This window comes from Alexandromys fortis, unplaced genomic scaffold (genome assembly GCF_014885135.2).
Source record: "Alexandromys fortis isolate MF-2015 unplaced genomic scaffold, M_Fortis_MF-2015_v1.1 scaffold_65, whole genome shotgun sequence".
In the NCBI taxonomy this organism is placed as follows: Eukaryota; Metazoa; Chordata; class Mammalia; order Rodentia; family Cricetidae; genus Alexandromys; species Alexandromys fortis.
Window position 1 is genome coordinate 1,458,067 of NW_026067986.1, and position 15,729 is coordinate 1,473,795.

At 47.8% G+C, this 15,729-nt stretch overlaps 1 protein-coding gene across 5 annotated transcripts; it reads left to right on the top strand.

Annotated features, from left to right (window-relative positions):
* Window positions 1-200: 200 nt before the first annotated feature.
* Window positions 201-10,837, top strand: Kctd18 (potassium channel tetramerization domain containing 18). 5 transcript variants are annotated; one of them, XM_050159302.1, is made up of 7 exons: window positions 201-333; window positions 2,735-2,964; window positions 3,490-3,701; window positions 5,517-5,710; window positions 6,572-6,666; window positions 7,572-7,674; window positions 9,244-10,837. In XM_050159302.1, the coding sequence occupies exons 2-7, from the start codon at window positions 2,808-2,810 to the stop codon at window positions 9,734-9,736; spliced, it is 1,254 nt and encodes a 417-aa protein (XP_050015259.1). In that variant the 5' UTR covers window positions 201-333; window positions 2,735-2,807; the 3' UTR covers window positions 9,737-10,837. The 5 variants fall into 5 exon arrangements, with proteins under 5 accessions (XP_050015259.1, XP_050015261.1, XP_050015258.1 ...); XM_050159304.1 differs by having other exon boundaries at window positions 310-390; XM_050159301.1 differs by lacking the exon at window positions 201-333 and adding an exon at window positions 397-703.
* The last annotated feature ends 4,892 nt before the right edge of the window (window positions 10,838-15,729 follow it).

Sequence of the window (15,729 nt, forward strand, 5' to 3'; positions counted from 1 at the left end):
ACAGTTGTCACAGACTAAATTGAAGAATCCCGAGTGAGAAAAGTTTTTGCAAGCCACGCCCTATGCAAACGACAACATCCAAGATATAGATTTATGAATGGAGGCACCTATCCTTGTCCATCAGAGGAGCCGGGGGCGGGGCATGGTGCTTTGGGGCGTGGCCTATGCTCTGGGGGCGGGGCGAACCAGGGCGTGGCCTCCCTCCCTCCTCCCTTCCGGCGCACTGCGCGTCGGGACCGCACGGGGGCGCCGCGAGGAGCGGGCGACGACGGCTCACTTCCGGGTCCGGCCCCGCGGCTTCGGGCGGCTGTGCCGAGGGCCGGGCGGCCGCAGGTCAGTAGGCGGTGGCCGCTCCGCTCCGCCCGCCGGGGTGGAGGCCCCGGGCGCCGGGTGGGTGGCGGAGCTCGGGCCCCGAAGCGTTGGGTGCGTCCCGAGGGAGGCCCGGCCGCTCCGATGCGACGGCGCCTGCGCGAACCGAGGAAGACTCTGGCGGGGCCTGGTGTTGCCCGCTCGCCCCCAGCTCGCTGGCTCTCCTTGCCCGGTTTGGTCCGGCTGGGCGCAGGGCCGTGAGCCCTTTGATTTGTGCTCCTCCGAGTGGAGTCCCCGGCCCGCCGATTCCCCGCCGATCCTCCGCCTCTCAGGCTCTCTGAATCCTGCCGTGGCCGGGGCGTGTGCCTTTTAGGCTGGCGTCCTCGACGGTTCGGTGCGGAGGGTCTTCACACCACAGGGGGCCCCAGGGGGTGCATCTGAGCAGTGCCCTCCCCGGGATCGGCCTTGGGCAGCTGATAGTGAGGGCAGGGCCGAAAGCGGGAGCCCCGGAGGTAGGGTGGACTGTGGGTGCATCCCCCAGGTTCACCCGGCTGCCCTAGGTTATCTCTGGCTCCCAGGCAAGTTCGTGTGGCTGCTGCACAAACCAGTGACTCCATTGCCCAGTGTTGTCATCTGTTTGTAGGGACAAGGATTCTTGTGTGATCAAGTCTTTACTGTGTGTTAGGTGATGTCTGTCTAGTTCTCTTCGCAGCGTCTAGTGCCCTTGCAAGAGATAAATGAGACTAATCTAGGAACAGGAAAAATAGGATCGTAGGGAGCAGGTAACTGCGGGCAGCTCCGGGACTTTGAGGCAGCAAGAGGTCACCTCAGTAAGTGTAGCGTGAATCATCAAAACCCAGAGACAGATATTGGGTTCAACCTGAAGATCAGAGAAGCAAAGCAGCCAACTACTAGAAAGCTCTTAGGTCTTTGTAATCTTCAGACTGAAGGAGCAAATTCTGTCTCATCCCGCCTTATATTCCTCTAGTGCTGGAATTAAAAGCGTGCGCGACCACTGCCTGGCCTGTGTGGCCGACTAGTATGTCTGTTTTGCGTTCTGGTCTACAGGCAAGCTTTGTTTATTAGAATACAAATGAAATGCCACTACAAGTAACTGGTCTTTGGAAGACTGAAGCTTGTTGGATTCCTAATGCTTTTTGTCGGTTGGCTTTCCTCCGGCTCTAGTGCTCTCCTCCCGTTTTATTGGCATTTGGTGAAGTTGGTGTCTCTGAGGAAGGATTTCAGTTGATCCGTTAGTAAAACTTTGGCAGCCACCTTAAGACATTCTGTGAAAGTTTAGATACTTCAGATTCTTAATGGCGAGAGTACATGTTTCCAACCCATTTCAGATTCCGTAGAGAACCATGGTCATTTGTTAACAATGTTTGGAATGGATAAAGAAATTTATAAAAGAACGACCCCAAAGCGTTGGCCGTTTTAGAATTTAAGAGCCAGATGACTGACAAGCTGTCACCTGTAGGTCTAGAGCAGTCTGGCTACCCGTATAAATAGAATTCATTTGTGGACATCCTGTTTATTTTTGTGTATGTAGGTATTTTGCCTGCATCTGTATCTATCTGTGCGCCATGTGCATGCGGTGACCGCGGTGACAGCAGAGGCCAGACGAGGGCGTCAGATCACTTAGAACTGGAGTTACAGACAGTCCTGAGCCATATGGTGCTGGGGATTGAACCCAGGTCCTCTGCAAGAAAAGCCTCATGATCTCAACCAGGAGCCATGACGTGAACACAGTTCTGATCCCAGTTAATAAAGGATACATTACCTAGTTATATAATTAGCTACAATTTCAGGATCACAGTTATTGGCAGTTCCATATCTTCAGTGTTTGTCTCAAGTCCCTCAGCTTGTACCTTCCGGGAAACTTGTGCCACCGTGTAGAATTCGTCATTTGCTGCGTTCTGATTTTGTGCCACATGTTTTTTTTGTGTGTGTGTGTGTGTGTGTGTGTGTGTGTGTGACCTTAACTGCTTCTCAGGAGATTTGTGGACCGTTGCTGCCTCAATTTTATATATAAGGGAACAAGAAAATTAAGACAATCGATTGACCCAAGCACCAGAGGTTGTAATTGGTAAAGCCCTGCGGTTCCCTGTGTTCCACGCCCATCTCGTCAGTCTAGATGGTTTCTTCAGACTTGTTCAAAACCCATGCCAGTGCCAGAGATCACAAGCATGTCTTGTCTTTGCTTTCCATGTGCTGGACTGTGCCTTGCCTTGTATGATCATTAGTTATTTTATCAACTGTGATTTATAGTCGCTGGATATTTATAAATCCTCAGATGCAAATGTCCCCAGCTTAGTGCATTGCGGATGCCTTTCCTATCACACAGAATAGAATCTGTTTAAACTACATTAAACTATATTATCTTATCCATTTATTTTCCTTTGTTTGTCCTTTGTTTCTACAGACATCTGGGACGACTGTGATTGTTTCGAAGTGTGTGAGAGCGTCCGTCAAAACTTTAGGTGTCCAAGGGAACAATGGCAGGCCCCCAAGCAGAAGAGCTGCTAGATATTCTTCGTCTGAATGTGGGCGGCTGCATTTACACGGCCCGGCGGGACTCTCTGTGCCGCTTTAAGGACTCCATGCTAGCATCCATGTTCAGCGGGCGTTTCCCTCTGAAAACAGATGAATCCGGTAAATGTGCAAAGTCTGGAGCATGAGTGTGCATATTCGTCTAAGTGGGGCCCTGTTGTAAAGTCCTTTTCTTAGTTGTGTTAGAACGTATCATATTAGCCCACTAATTACCGAGCTCACTAGGACTGTATGGAGATTCATAGAGAGATTAAATAGCAATTTCTGAAGTCTGTGGTGCTGCTCCTGCACAGAGGCAAAGGAGTGAGTTGGAGAAAAGGCCAACCATGACCTAAGGATGGGGATGACTGTGTTTTGAAAGTTGATGCTTTCCTGTGGCATTCCGGGTGATGGTACTGAGGCTGACCGCACACTAGCTTCTCTCTGTGTTCTTCAGGGAAGACAGCATGTTTCCCTGGAGAAGCAGCTGTCCTATAGTTGACAGAGCAGCCACCGTAGAGTCAATGCTGGGCTCTGTGCTTGGTCCAGCTGTGTGTGCATGTGGGTGGGAGCTGATGTGTGTGGCTGAGACATGGAGCGTCCAGATTGCTGATGGGTCTGCCTGACTGTCTCGGGACTGTCTTCCAGGGGCGTGCGTCATCGACCGCGATGGACAGCTGTTTAAGTACATTCTGGATTATCTCCATGGAGAAGTGCAGCTTCCCTCGGATGAGCAGACCCGAGCCGCCCTGCAGGAAGAGGCCGATTATTTTGGCATCCCTTATCCGTACAGCCTGTCTGACCACTTGGCCAATGAAATGGAGACATATTCTTTAAGGTCAAATATAGAACTTAAAAAGGTCTTGGCATTTTCTCAAGTTTTAAAATACATGTTTATTATGCACAAAGAAGTATATTATTCTGCATAGTTGTGATGTCACATACCGAGCGTGAGGCAGTTTGTGATCATTTTTGAACACGCTTCTTAATGTGAGAGTCCAAGATTAATTCTAGGGAAAAAAAAGCTTTATTATATATACCGTACTGAAGATGTAACACTTTTTATTCTTTTAGATAGAACTATTCTTCTGAAATCGTTGTTTTTATTTTGAGGTTGGGTCCTGCTCTGTAGCCCTGGCTGGCCTAGAACTGGCTTTGTAAACCAGACTGGCTTTGAGCTCACAGCGATCCACCTGCCTCTGCTTCCTGAGTGCTGGGATTAAAAGTACACACCACTACACTTGGTTTCTGAAGTTCTTTTTAAATTAGAGAAATAATGTCATTAATGAGGGTGCAATGGTATTATTTTATTTACTAAGATAACTTGTTTTTACAAGAATTGTTCTGCTAATAATAAGCTCTTACCTGACTTAGGGAGTGTAGCAGTTTGTAAATGAAGATATGCTGAATTCACTTTGAGATCAGCAAATCTTTCTTAAAAGACGGTTTTACTTTATACCACATTTTAAAGATACTTACAAGACTTGAAAGTTTTGTTATCCATGTTCTTTTAATAGGTATTGTATTTGTGGCTATTTAGCACATAAGAAAATTATTTCTCTTGTCAGTTGTTGATCCTGAAAGTTGCTATGCACTGATTTGAGCTTTAGCTTCCGGTGTCAGCTCAGGACAGACTGACGGACGGGTTGGTTATCGGGACTGCAGCACAGAATCCCTTAGGAATTTGCATGGGTGTATGGATTCTGCTATTGAGGTTTAGGACTTTTAATTGCCAAGTGATAGTCTTGATAATGCTACTTACCAAACTAGAGAATGGGGTAAGAAAGCCCTGCAGGAAGATTAGAGCGGGTTAGCGTTCATCTTCTGAATCACAGCTCTGTACTCCTCGGCTCCTGATTCGTATTAAAAAGGATAAAGTGTACCTGCATCAAGCTCATTTATTTCAAAAGTTGTGGCGTGCATGGCGTTGTACAGGGGCTGTGTGGAGTACCAAGAAATGGAGTCCAGTTCTCGCCCTAGAACAGTTCACAGTGTAGTCTGGGGTTCACATAGGTGCACACATAATGTTAAAGATCAGTGTTTAGCCGTATTCAATGAAAGCGCCAGCCCGCGTGAGTAGTAGCGCAGGTGTCATCTTTGCGCTGCCTGCTCATCTGTCAGTGGACTCAGCAGACAGTGGGTCCTGACTGTGCCAGTGAATGAGTGACAGCGTGTGAGTGCAGATGAGTTCAGACCCTGCTGGGCCGCACCATAGCAGCCCTACAGTGTAGAAGGACAAGTTAATCTGCTTATCCGTAGTTGGAATTTGGAGTGGGAATAAGGACCAGTCGTGGGGCCAGAGAATAGAAAGAAAAACGGAGGCTAAGTGAGAAGTTTGAGAAGGCGTTCTAATAAGGAAGGTGGAGAGCTGACTTTTAGTTTCTATATGAAGACTAAAATCAAAAGTGATGCTGGCAAGTCAAAAAAAGAGATAGAAGAGAAACTCTTTGGAAAAGTATTCTCTCTAAAGTTGTGGAGGTTTTTGTTGTTACAAAGAAAAAAAAACCTCCCTCCAATTAATTCATTACCTTTATGTTTATAGACTAAGTCAGAATTGATGGTCTTCTTATTTCCCTTTATGACCAGCTCAAATTTTAGCTTTACATGTAAGTAATACAGCACATTTATCTCGTGTTCCATACTTAAGTCTCAGTTTATATACATATTTGCTCTAGGCTTTGACAGACTTCTGTGACTCGTACGGCCTAGTCTGCAGTAAACCGACAGTCTGGGTTCTCCACTACCTTAACACATCTGGCGCCAGCTGTGAGAGCAGGGTTATCGGTGTCTATGCCACAAAGGCCGACGGGACCGATGCCATGGACAAGCAGCTGGGCGGAAGGATGCACAGCAAAAGCATCTTCAAAAGGTGCGTCCAGAACCAGGTCAGGTCTCACATCTCTTAGCCGTGCTGGGAATCGTCACTGTGTGAAAGACTGTGCCCGACTCAGGGCACGGAGCCCTGGCTGTGGGACGGCTGCCTCCGGAGCCATCAGAGGGTCAAGGACAGTGGTTCTCAGTCACTCAGCCCCCATGCTGGGTCTTCAGAGTGAACGGAAGAGGAGCCACACACTAGCGTCTCCCGAACCACAGTGTGGGCAGAGCGCCAGCCTGGAGTCCATGCCCACTGCTGACCCAGGGTCAGGGCTAAGCTGCCATGGCTTGGACGTGTTAAATTCTTACAGGTTGTCCTCGTCACTTACCGTATTTTCTGCCGTCTTCATGCTCTGTGGGAGAGTGAACTTGGTCACGCTCGTCACTAACTTGTAGCCGTGTGAGCTTGCTTTCTGAATCCTTTCCGGGCAGTAGTGTTTCTGCGTCAGACACCCAGACACCTGCCTGATGGAGGAAGTGGCATCACAGTTGGATCTTTTCTAATTAGAGTCGCGGGTTTTGTTTTGTTGCCCTTTTGTTTGTTTTTGAGACAAATTCTCACTATATAGCCTTGGTGGCCTGGAACGCCTGCCTCTGCCTCCTAAGTGCTGGGATTAAAGACATGAGCCACTGTGCGTGTGTGTGTGTGTGTGTGTGTGTGTGTGTGTATTAGAAATATATTGAGATGAGAGTTATGAGTGCACACTTGAAGCTTAGGGTCACAGAGGAACAACATGGTGCCTAGATGTTTTGTAACTTGCTTATCAAGTATTTGTTGAGCATATGTTAGCCGGATATAAACAGACACATCCATACATAAATAGTAGATTTTCATTCCATTTTTGAATGTTCCTAGAGAGGCGGGAAATAATGTTCAGTACATTTGGAGCTATTACTCAGTAGCCGAGCTGAAGAAAATGATGGATGCCTTTGATGCCTGGGAAGGAAAAGGTACAGTGCCGTTCTTACGTTTCATGGCCTCCAGCCCGTGGCCTGCCCTCCCCTCGCTCCTCCTCCGGCCCCTCTCTTCCAGGGTGTCAGCTGTCTGTCATAAGGGGATAGATGTCAAGGAGCCTGCTTTCCAGTCTTCACACCCACGCATGAGGTGCTAGATGTTGTCACCTGTTGATAGCTCAGTGACTTCAAGGATGGCTCTCTGAGTGTCCCTGCTTAGTCAGAGTTTACGTAGACCTGCGGTGGAGCTGCCAGTGCTTCTGACCTGAGCAGAAGGTGTAAGCCAAGAAGTCTGCTTAGCAGGCAACGGTGCTTTTCGTCCTAGAAGCCACGAGGTGGAAGGAAGGAACTGACTCCTGGACCTTGTCCTCTGACCCCGGTGGAGACTGCGCCATGTCCATGTCCATGTTCACACAAAGTAAAATACATATGAAAAAGGAGAACAAATGGACAAAGAGTGGAATTGACTGGATGCGTGCCTCACTCCTGAACACTGAGCACTGAGGAGGCTGAGTGCTTAACGTGTTCTAAGGACTTCATGGCTATTAACTTAAGACCACAGCAGCCATGCAGGGTACATGCTGTGATAATTAGCATTTCACCGAGGAAATAAAACTTATGATGAGAAAGTAACTTTCCCAAGGTCACATTAGTAAGTGACAGTGGGATTTAGACACAGGGTCAGAGCCGCTACCCTTAAAGCCAGTGTACACTCAGTCACTTTCTAGGAGGCAGCGCAGAGCCCTGTCTCCCTCTGCCGTCCTGGGGCCACTAGTGAGCTCCTATTCATGCTGTGAGCACCTCCATCCATCACCTGACAGGAACAAGCTACAGATGGTTGCTGCACAGTCTTGGATGGCCAGTGTTCACCCATGGCTCTTAATTCTCTTTTTATCTTGAAGGTGTAAGCTACTGGCGTGTGCCTCACGAGCTGATAGAGTGCTGGACTCTGGAAGAGCAGCCGTTGCATGGAAGCCTGCGTCATATGGCCCCCATCCGAAAGAGGTTATCTGTGATTCTGTTGTGTTTTTAAAGCTGTAGCTGCTAAGATTTGCCACCGTGGAAATAACTCTTGACTTCACTAAACTGATTAACCACCTGCGCGGGTGTTGTTATACATGTCAGTGAAGTAAAGTTACCACAACTGTGTAGAAGTAGGGACTCTCCTCTAGTTGTGAAGTAAAGTTACCGCCACTGTGGAGAAGTAGGGGCTCTCCTCGAGTTGTGAAGTAAAGTTACCGCCACTGTGGAGAAGTAGGGGCTCTCCTCGAGTTGTGAAGTAAAGTTACCACCACTGTGGAGAAGTAGGGGCTCTCCTCGAGTTGTGAAGTAAAGTTACCGCCACTATGGAGAAGTAGGGACTCTCCTCTAGTTGTGATGTGCCCTATGCTCTTGTTGGAGAAGGCGGCTGTAAGAGCTGTGCTGACCCTGGGGCTGCTGTCTCCCCACAGATGTGAAATTGGGCTTCATTGGCAGTAGTGAAGAGTCGTTAGGCTAGACACTTGAAATCTCCTGTGGCATCTTGTAGGTGGAGGCCAGGGATAATGGCGCATACCCTACTGGCAGTGTCCCCCAAACAAAGAAGTATTTTACTCTAACGGTGATTGTACCTTCGTGGAGAGTCTAGTTAAATAGACAGCGAAGCAGGGGCAATGGCTGATGGTGACCTCCCTCTTTGTCAGTGATCTTTTCTCTGGGATTTTAGGAAGCATTGTTGATGGTAGACAAGACAGTGAAAGCCATGTATTCCTTTGTTCAGTGAGGTTTTAAAGTTGAGTGTAGTAGCATTCTAAGCTATATATGGAAATTTTCATAAAACCTGACTTCGATTCTGTTTCCAAGGACAAGTGTTCACCATGTTGTAGTTGCCTCTAGCCCCCAGACCGTGGAGAGGAAGTGCTCCGGGAGGCCCCTGCTCCCTGTGTGTTCAGACGTGTCTCAGGACAGAACAGGCAGGGCGGTCAGGAGTTTTAAGGTCCATTCTGGCAGTGTTTTCCCTGTAGGCTGTTTATAATGAATGGTTGATTGAGTTCAGGACTCTGGGTAATGTGTTCAATACTTTCCATATTCAAAAATACCTAGCTTCAGAGTGGGCTTGACTCTCATAGCAGGACCCAGATGTGCCCCATGGCACACAGGCTCTCTGGGTGTCAGGACAACGGTGGCCGGCAAATACAGCCGTACCATTTAGTAGCCCCTTTCCTGAGGCCCTGCCGGCCTCTCTGTGTCACAAGGGCTGCAGACCCCCTTTGTCATTAAGCGTGTAAATTCTGAAGTTCTTGGAAAAAAGCACTGCCTATTCTCAGTTACTCTGTGGGTCCCCACAGAGTGGTGTGTGGTCTGGTTCCTACCCAGCACCCCAGACTCTCCCTGGTGGAAATACTGTAAGCCACAGTTTGTAAAGCCACGGAAGCAGTTGCTAGTGAACATGTTCCCCTTCAGTTGTCCTCGGTGGGAGTGAGCGAGGAGGCGGGTTGCTGTCTGTAAACTTATGCCTGAACATGAACTCTGGAGACTTGCTCTTTAGTGCTCCCCAAAGCGGAAGTGCTGAAATGAATACTTCTGTGTTTCCAGGCGGCTGCCAACCCTAGGTGAGGAGGACGAAGGTGTGAACTGCAAGGCTGGTCCTACGCAGGTCAGATTTCTGGGCCCTTCCACAAGCACCCAAATTAAAGTCAAGAACTCTGCTTCTGTGAGAGTGTCGCCTGTCCGTGCTGCCCAGATCTCCTCTCAGGCCACAGCAAGCTGGTCTCGGAGAGGCAGCTATGGAAAGGCAGCCCAGTGCCCTGTGGCCACTGGGGCATCCGGGCATGCTCCTGCTTCCCCTCACGCCCAGAATGCTGAGAACCCAGCCACACAGCCACCGCCTGCCAAGGTGCTCCTCTCTGACAAGAAGTCTCTGCCTCCCCGAGTGATCAAGCTGAGGAGGACTCCACTGTGTCTGGGGCCTTCCCCGCCCACCCCCTCAGCAGGGAGCCAGGGCAGCTCCCCCCAGCAGCCTTCTCCAGAGGTGTCCATCACTTCGGGTGTGCGGACTGAGACCAGGGAAGACCAGCCTGATGGGTAAAGTGGATTGAAAACTGCCTGTCTGTCCCGCGGCTTCCCGTACACTGGTTCCAGCAAGTGCGCTCTGTTCCTGGCAGCAGAAGGGAAACCCAAGTGGATGTTTAGGGTGTTTACAGGGAAAATGAGTTCCATGACGTGGGGTAAAGGAGGAGACTTGGCAGTTGTGGGATTACTTCCTTTGCGTTTTCCTAAGGTTGTCTGTGTGCAGTTTGGTTTCTAGCTTTTAATGTAAGCTTTATTTAGATGTTAATTGATGTCAAGGTGACCGAGCAGTGTTCACTGGAAACATCTCCCCTTTTGCAGTAATACTACAGGTTGTCTGGCCACTCTTAGGATGTTACTCCTGTAGCCCAACAGTGGGAGTGAGGCCTGGCATAGGTTCCTGTCAGATGGAGGGGACCAGTGCTGGCCACACTGTATGGCGGCTGGGCGCATCTCCGCGGGAGTGTGCAGCCACAAGCTGCTTATTCTCCAAAGACAGCCTGAGCGCAGTGAAGGGGAGAGGAAGTAACACAGTTACAGACCAGACTTGGGCTCTCACTTGATCAGGCCATTCTCTTTCCTGGACTGGCTCCCCTAGGTCTGTAAGCAGATGTCTTCAGACACACCTGGTGCGTGTGGTAGGAGCTGCAGAATGGGTTCTGGGATGGTTCAATAGTCACGTTTAGAAGTGCTTTGGAAAAGAGAAGTTGAGCAAGTTTAACTTTTTAACTCAAGTTAATTTGTTCATAGAAGTGACCATTGAAGAGTCCTTTGGTTTATACACTATGTTTTATGCACAGTTTCCATATAACTTGAATTTCATAGTTTTGAACAAAATATTTTGATTAATCCTCTATTTTTTCATGAACATTGAATTGTGTGTGTTTACTCTTACACATTGTTTGGTAACGGGATCATCCGTTTCTACTTGTCATGTGCTCTGTGCTTCAGTGGTTAAAGATGGTTCTAGAGCCCTGTGCTCCTTACTTGGGTCCTGGGCATGCACTTGGATTGCTCTGGAAGAGTGAGGCAGGTATATGTGTAATGTTTCTTTTAAATAAATAAAATGTTTCCACAAAACCGTGACATTTTCCGTGACAACTTATTTAAACTCGGCTCCCTGCAATAGTTTAAGAGCTTACTAATTTATGTAGGTTTTCTCTTCGTGTTTCCAAAATTACTTTCTTGTCTTGCTAATCCACGAAATAATAAAGCCAACTTTGAATAAATATCTGCTGGTCCCTTTGTCAGAAGGTGGTTTAGCTGAGTAGAAAGGCTTTTAATTGAAGATCCATAGTGACATTCTGAAATATTTAAACTGTTTAATCACCTTTAAAAACTGTGCTATTTTAGAGAACTCAAGCAATTTGAAAATTAAAGATGAATGCATTCTTGGGACCAACTTGGACATCACACTTGTTACCTGACCTAGGATATTCTGAATCACTAACTCATTTACTGGCACACATAACCAGGAAAGGGAACTTTTGAAGACTGATCATGGGCGAATCCATCAATAGCCTCCCTGTCTCACAGCAGGTAATCCGAGGACGTGGCTGCATACAGCACACCTAGCCTTTGTCAGAACACAAGAGGGCCGTGGGTGAAGGATGCGCTAGAAGGACAGGAGAGACGGCTCGTGGCACCGGCGCCGCCACCACCAAGGCTGATCACCTCGCTCAGCCCACGGGGTAGGAGAGAACCAGCTTCCACAAGTTGCTCTTTGCCCTTCACGCAGGAGTGGGTGTCGTCCCCTCCACTATTAGAAAAGGAAATAAAGGTAAGAATGCATTTGGGGCTGGTCCTGTGCAGCAAGGGTGGGGTCGTGGCTAGGTCCACGGATCCAAACAATTAAGGCCAAGTTCAGAAAGCTAGAGTGTTATTGCTTGAGAACAGTTCCCCGGATGTTGCCTTTGCCTTTTGTGGGAAAAAATAGTTTTTAAAAAAATGTTTTACTTCTTCTTTGTCCTTAAAATGCTTTATTTAAGACTGCAACAAGAGTGGGCAGCTCACCACAGTCAGTGCTTTCCTGGATTGGAAGAAGGAAAAATGCAAAAAGGAAAAGTGTGTAGTTTGAAAAGTCGTTTCCTGTGTCTGGGTCAGGAGGCAGTGACTTTTGTCGAGAAGACGTGTGGGCATTATTCACCCGAAGAAAAATGTGCCCATCCGGAACTTCTTGTTGGAAACTGGTTGGTCCTGGTCAAATCCGGTTTCTTGTGAAGTGAAAAGCTGGAGGCTGACCTAACAATGGATTTATTTTGGTTGTGTTGACACGTACTCTAGATCACAGAGTATTTTCCTATGATATGTTTACTTTAGTTTCAGAACAGCATCATCAATAAGGAAGTCTTTTCTAGTTATCCTGTACAGGAATGAGCACACTCCATCATCCCAGCCCCGGCGTCTACTTGCCAGAGGGAAGACATGGGCATAAAGCTTGGGAATTCGCTCAACAGCGGGAAAGACTTTCTGTAGGACTGTACTGAAGTAGGATTGTCCTTCTCAAGCGAGACCTCGATGGTCTCTTCTGCAGTTGTAGGTGTCCGGTACCCAGGGGGTCGGCAGCACATTTCCACACACTTGGAGGCAGCCCCTGGCCGTGGATCAGAACATCTAAGACCTTCAGGGACGCAGGCGCGGATTTCTGACGGACCCTGCAAGGTTCCTGCTATCTGGAGAAGGAGGGATGTGCTAATGATCAGTTGCCATTAGCAACCACAGTCCGAGTGATAGTTCTGGTGAAGTCATCACAGTAGTTCAGAGACACACAGCTCCCAGGGCTGGAGTAGGTGGGGCCACGGCTCCCTAACCTTGGCCTGTCTTCCCCTACTACCTCCTTAGCAAGTTTATCCACTCAACCTGTGTCTGGTTAAATGTGGTGGAACTGCCTTGATTTCTAAAGAAGGGATTGGCTCACAAGCATATTTAACTTGGCCTGAGAAATCTTTTGATGTAGCATTTTGAATATATACAAAGTCCTGTGGTGGTAAAGTGTTCCCTAAAAGCTAACACCATGAACGGGCGGTTGTCTTATAGAAGACTGTATTACACCTTCAGCTCCTTTGAATAGGCTTACTCCACACTGGTACTGATGTTGGTTAAATACTGAATTGAAAGCGCGAACGTGACGACGGAAGGGGCTTCTACTCAGCAAAAGTGTGTTGTAAACTCACTAGGACCCTTTCAGCTACGGTGAACACTGTCCCTCCTCTCGTGTGGAAACTCACCCTCGCAAACCGTCGACGGGTTGCCATTTCCCCAGCCAGTGAAGGGTGGACGGGTGACACTTGGTTCTGACAGTAGTATAGCCAGGGAAAGAAACATCATGAATAGCTAACAGGGGAAAAATATTGGTTTCCAGCTGTTCCCAGAATTACGTATTCACAGAAGCTGGCTGGTGGTGCGGCCTTGGAGGAGCCGTTTCACGTTGCTCCTGTCAGCCTCGTGAAATATACACGGTTTACATTGTTACAGAAAAGCTAATTTTTCTCTTTTCGGGCTTCTGTAGACAGCCCCTACACATTTCATTTTCGCTACCTAGATGGCTTCTGCTGCTGGCTGTGGCTAAGACGAATAGAATTTTACAGTGAATGCCAGTCCGGATTTCTGCCCTACTTGTTTATTTAACAGGTTTTCCTTCTATAAGGCTCCTTTTTAGACTTTATGCTGGCTTCTTCCACCCCAAAGCCCTCATTATTTTAGTAAAATTCTGCTGAGCTCCAGGTATGAATTTGGGGGGCGCTGGAGCTTAGGAAAGAGAAACTGGTTTCAAAAGCAAAGGGCGAACTTGCTCAAGTTGGAAAAAGGCAAAAGTCACTTCTTTCTGTCAAGGTTTCTTAAAAATTCAGACATTTCTAGCTCAATTACAGATCTTTCAAGAATTCAGCACCTAATTTATTTATTTTGAAAACTTGGGGACTCGGCTTGAGTGTTGACAACATGGACAGTTTGAGGCCATCAGAAGCCACACATCCGGACCAGGGATGCTGGTCAGCAGAGAAATGAGTTGGAGCCAGTAGTGAATGAAGTACCTGTGGTCTCCGTCTGTGGGGTCATCTCTTTCTCCAATCCCTAGTATCTATCCTCTTTCTTTTGCTGGGACAGGGGACCAGAGGGACTCAGTGTTTCTAAGGAAGACTTCTTACAGTTCTGGAAGCTAGGAAGTCGAAGATTAAGGAGCCCACAGGCCTTTCCTGCTCCATCCCGTGTTGTAGCGGAAGGGCAGAAGGGAACGAGAACACAAGACTGAATGAAAAGCCTCTAGGCCTTTTGTACTGACATTAGCTCACACTCATGAGTGTGGGACATTAGTCAACTAAATGCCTTCCCTTAGGCCTTGCCTCTCAGTACAGTTGCATTTGGGATAAATGCATGATTTGGAGGTGACACACAGCATGGAGCCCTTCTGGATCCTGCAGAATGATCTAGTGGCCTTGGTGACATCTTGGTCTAGATTGTACGCTGCACTGGAGGGTGTCTGGTGGCACCTGGTCAGCGATCAGAAATACCCAGATGCCTTCTGCAAGTGGAGGGGGCCACTTGGCCCAGTTGAGAGCCATTGCTCCCGTGGGGTGACTCAACCTGAGCAAACAATGCCTTCTTATTAGGGGGTACAGGCCAGTGAGAGAACATTGGGGCTGGCAGGGGCAGGCAGGGGTAGGGCTAAGAGTGAGGACGCCAACAAAAAATGACAAAGAATGCCAACCAATGAAGAATTCTCTCCTTTGAGTTCCCAATTACATTTCTGGCTTTAGTACAGTGTTAGGTAGAAGTGCATATTCTTTGAGACAGGGTCTCACGTAACCCCGGCTGGCCTCGAACTTGCTAGGCAGCTGGGGATGACTTTGAATTCAAGGTCCTCTTTCCTCTACCTTCCAAGTGGGCAGATGATTGCAGTTATGTACCGTCAAGCCACGTTCCCTGTTAGAAACATTTTGTTTATTATCTGATCAAGCCTTTACCTAATAAGGACTAAGCTCTAGGGCCCCAGCAGTCACCGCTGTTTCCTAACCGTTGTTGCCGGGCAATCAGTCACCTCACGCTCCTGCTGCCGTGGTGCCCTCGTCACGACGGTCTGCACCCTCAAATCATGAGCCGGAATAAATCCTTCCCCTCTTAAATCACCAGTCGTAGTAACAGAGAAGCAACTCACAGGGCATATTGGGACCAAGGCGCGGGGCACCTGATTCTGATTTGCAGGCCTTTGGGGCTTGAGCGCGGGAGAAACAGAAGTGTGTAGAGCTGCAGGCTAGAGGAGTTCTAGCATTGTCCTGAGTCTAACTCAAAGTTGAGTTCTCAGGTTAAAAATAGGATGGTTTATTTTATTCTTTGACTAGAAGTATGTTTAACAGTTTTCAGTAGCTCTTTGGTCCTTGTCGGGTCACGGTTCTGGGTTTTATGTGTGTTGAAATTTGCTACCCGCAAATTTTCCTTTTGAACTGCATTTTATGGATGCATGTGGCGACTTCTCCTGTGAAACGTGGACCTAGTGGAAGTGCCCGGAGCTTTTCTGGGCTTTGGGAAGAGACAGTCCTCAGATAGAGGGGCCTCTGGAAACGAAGACTGAAGTACCTGTGAGAAGCCTGTGTGACGAAGCGGCTGAGAACCACGGTGTGCATCTAGAATAGCTAGGTTCAGAAGCCACGCCCCTGCCCATGGGACTGCAGCCGTACGATTAAACACTGGCGTTGGTCGATCCGCCTTCATGGATGGGAACTGAATCTCAGAAACTACAAATAGACAGCAATCTTACTCAGGATTTATAAGACATGTTTATGAAAAGCAAGAGGGTGAAAAAAATAACCCTGTGTTTTGTAAGTATAGTATTAAAATTGAGTTCACACTTTCATCTAAATGATCCCAGGGACTTCTCAATTCTTCTTGTTTTTCTCAAACATTACAACTACTAAGATGTTCAATAGTTTCAGGAAAACTCAACCATTTTAGTCAGTTAGGGAATGATCATTGATTCTTTTGTTATTTTTCTGGTTTTTTTTTTTTTTTTTTTTTTTT